The sequence below is a fragment of the Triticum aestivum genome, chromosome 2B (genome assembly GCF_018294505.1).
Source record: "Triticum aestivum cultivar Chinese Spring chromosome 2B, IWGSC CS RefSeq v2.1, whole genome shotgun sequence".
NCBI lineage: Eukaryota > Viridiplantae > Streptophyta > Magnoliopsida > Poales > Poaceae > Triticum > Triticum aestivum.
The window spans coordinates 766,608,178-766,610,531 of record NC_057798.1 but is presented as its reverse complement, the minus strand read 5'-3'; the positions used below and the strand labels follow the sequence as shown (position 1 = coordinate 766,610,531).

At 48.9% G+C, this 2,354-nt stretch overlaps 1 protein-coding gene across 1 annotated transcript; it reads left to right on the top strand.

Moving 5' to 3' along the window:
- Positions 1–494: 494 nt before the first annotated feature.
- On the top strand, positions 495–1,336 carry LOC123042589 (probable E3 ubiquitin-protein ligase RHC1A). The gene is made up of 2 exons (XM_044465018.1): positions 495–652; positions 842–1,336. Exon 2 carries the CDS (start codon positions 842–844, stop codon positions 1,334–1,336), a length of 495 nt encoding a protein of 164 aa, XP_044320953.1. The 5' UTR covers positions 495–652.
- Positions 1,337–2,354: the final 1,018 nt, after the last annotated feature.

Below are 2,354 nucleotides of genomic sequence, written 5' to 3'. Positions count from 1 at the left end.
ACCACGCCCTGGTGTCTTCCGTGCGTCGACTCGCTGATCGCTCGACAGACTCGTAGCCTGTCCCTGGTGGCTTTTTCTGTTTCCTCTTAGTTTCTTTGGGCATCATTGTGCTGTGGCCCCCGTTTTTTTTCTTTTTGGTCTTGCTTGGGACGTGGTTGTATGGAGTTATACTTTATCTATAAAGCGGGACGAAAGCCTGTTTCGGATAATCTCTTTGCACTACAAAAATAACTTCCAAGTTTCTTCAGTTAGCAGTGTGCTTTGTGCATGTGAGAATATAATCACGTTTAGCTGCCCGTGATTTCCGGACGCATATCCCGGCCGTGAGATTTTTTTGTTTGCTACGTATCTTGGCGGTGAGATGAAAGACGTATCGACGGCAGACGAGCAGTCCGGCGATATCATGGAAAGTGCTTCCCAAAATAAATTGGTTCCACCATCCCATTCCCAGGCTTTGGGCAGCAGATCCCCTCTTCTCTCCTGCTAAACCTCGGGCGCCGCCCGCTGTCGCCGCGCCGGTAAGGTTCACCGGAGGAATCGCCGGTACTGGGCGCCGCGTTCGACCGACTGGTGGACTCGATCCGATTACCAGCCGGCCGGCCCTAACCGACGCGTCCACCAGTCGAACTCGGAATCCCATCTCGTCCGATCGGTAAGGCAATCGCAACATTGGCTCTGGCTCGCTATATATGGTTTGCCTTTGCTTCGATAATTTCCATCTCACGCGTACGCACGTCCTCCATCTCCAGCCGCTGTGTCTTGTCGCCGAGCCCGTCTATCTCTCTCTCTCTCTCTCTCTCTCTCTCTCTCTCTCTTAGCCTGCTGCTGTGTGCTGTGGCAGATGGACCCCGTGAGGGTGCGGACGAGAATTCCTATCATCTACGAGGTCGTGGAAGATCGGGAGCCGGCCGACGGGCAGGAATTCTTGGAACGAGGTGTACGGGATTGGATGCAAGGCCGGTTGCCGTTGATCGACCAAGAACTCGACATGTTGCAAAGACAACAAGAGGCTCGGCTGCAGAGCCGCTATGAGGAGGAGGAGGAGGAGGGCCCGTTCTGGCCGAGTTTGGCAGTCCCGGCCTCGCTCGACGCCGTCCTGCAGCTGCCGGAGACAGCCGGCGCGCCAGCCGGAGCCCGGCTCCAGCAGACGGAGTGCGCCGTGTGCCTCAAGGATTTCGAGGTGGACGACAAGGTCGCCACGATGCCGTGTGACCACTACTTCCACCAAGGTTGCATCTCCGAGTGGCTCAAGGTCAGCTGCGCCTGCCCCCTCTGCCGTCACGCGCTTCCTGCTGCAACTCCACCGGCGCACCACATGGAGGCGACGAGTCCATGATCGATCATCTTTTTCAATCTCCATGAAGACTTTTTCTGCTGGTGTTGCTCTCCCTGCTTCAAGCCAGGCAGACAAGAAAATTTATCAGCTATTCAGTCCTCAATGTAAACCTAGAACTTAAAGCAGAGCGTGTCTTTTTTGTTTTTGAGGAAAAGCAGACGTATCTTGATCTGCTTCTAGAGCAACGTTGCGGCCTCTCTCTCTCTGTTTTTCTTTGATGTAAAACTAGTTATGTCTCCAGAGAAGAATGTTTAACTTGAACTAGTGCCATGTTTATTTTACCTGCCACCGGTGTTACACAGATCAGTATATCACTGGCGCTCTATTGTCACTGATGATATTAGGGTCCCTTTTCTGTGACTGTATTCCTTGGTGTTGAGGAGTAAGAGTATTTGCTTTAGTTGTCACTAGCAAGAACGCACATTTGTCAGTGATTCAACTCTCAAGCAAAATACCTTTGGCAGGGTACTTATTCCTGAGAAAAAATACAAACTTTTTTTTTTTGCTGGAAAAATACAAACTGAAACAATGATCTAGAAGAGGTTCAACCATGCCCTTACAATTTTCTCTCCAAACAATAACCATGGTGTTCAGACTCTGATGGTGTATTGTGGTTTAGTGTTATCTCTGATGGTGTTCAGACTCCCCAGAAAATAGGAAACTGATAGGCTGAAGAACTGAAATAGGATCAAATATGGCCTTACAAAGAAGTACCTCCTATACCAGGACAAATTTGTTTCCAGTTAATGCAAGACAAATAGGTGAAACTATGGCTTTACAAGGATTGCCTGAATGAAAGAAGAAGTGGAGCTATGGCCTTTGGAAGAAGTGCATCTGGACCACCACCACACGATTTTTTTTTATTCCGAGTTCCATACCAGATAATTAAGGTCTGTTTTGTTTCTTATTATACAGACATAGAGAATGAAAGACAAGCTTACAAATTCGAAAAAAGCATGCGAGTAGTCATGCTGTTCTTGTCAAGAATCAAGATTGAACCTCTTTCATTGTCTCAAAA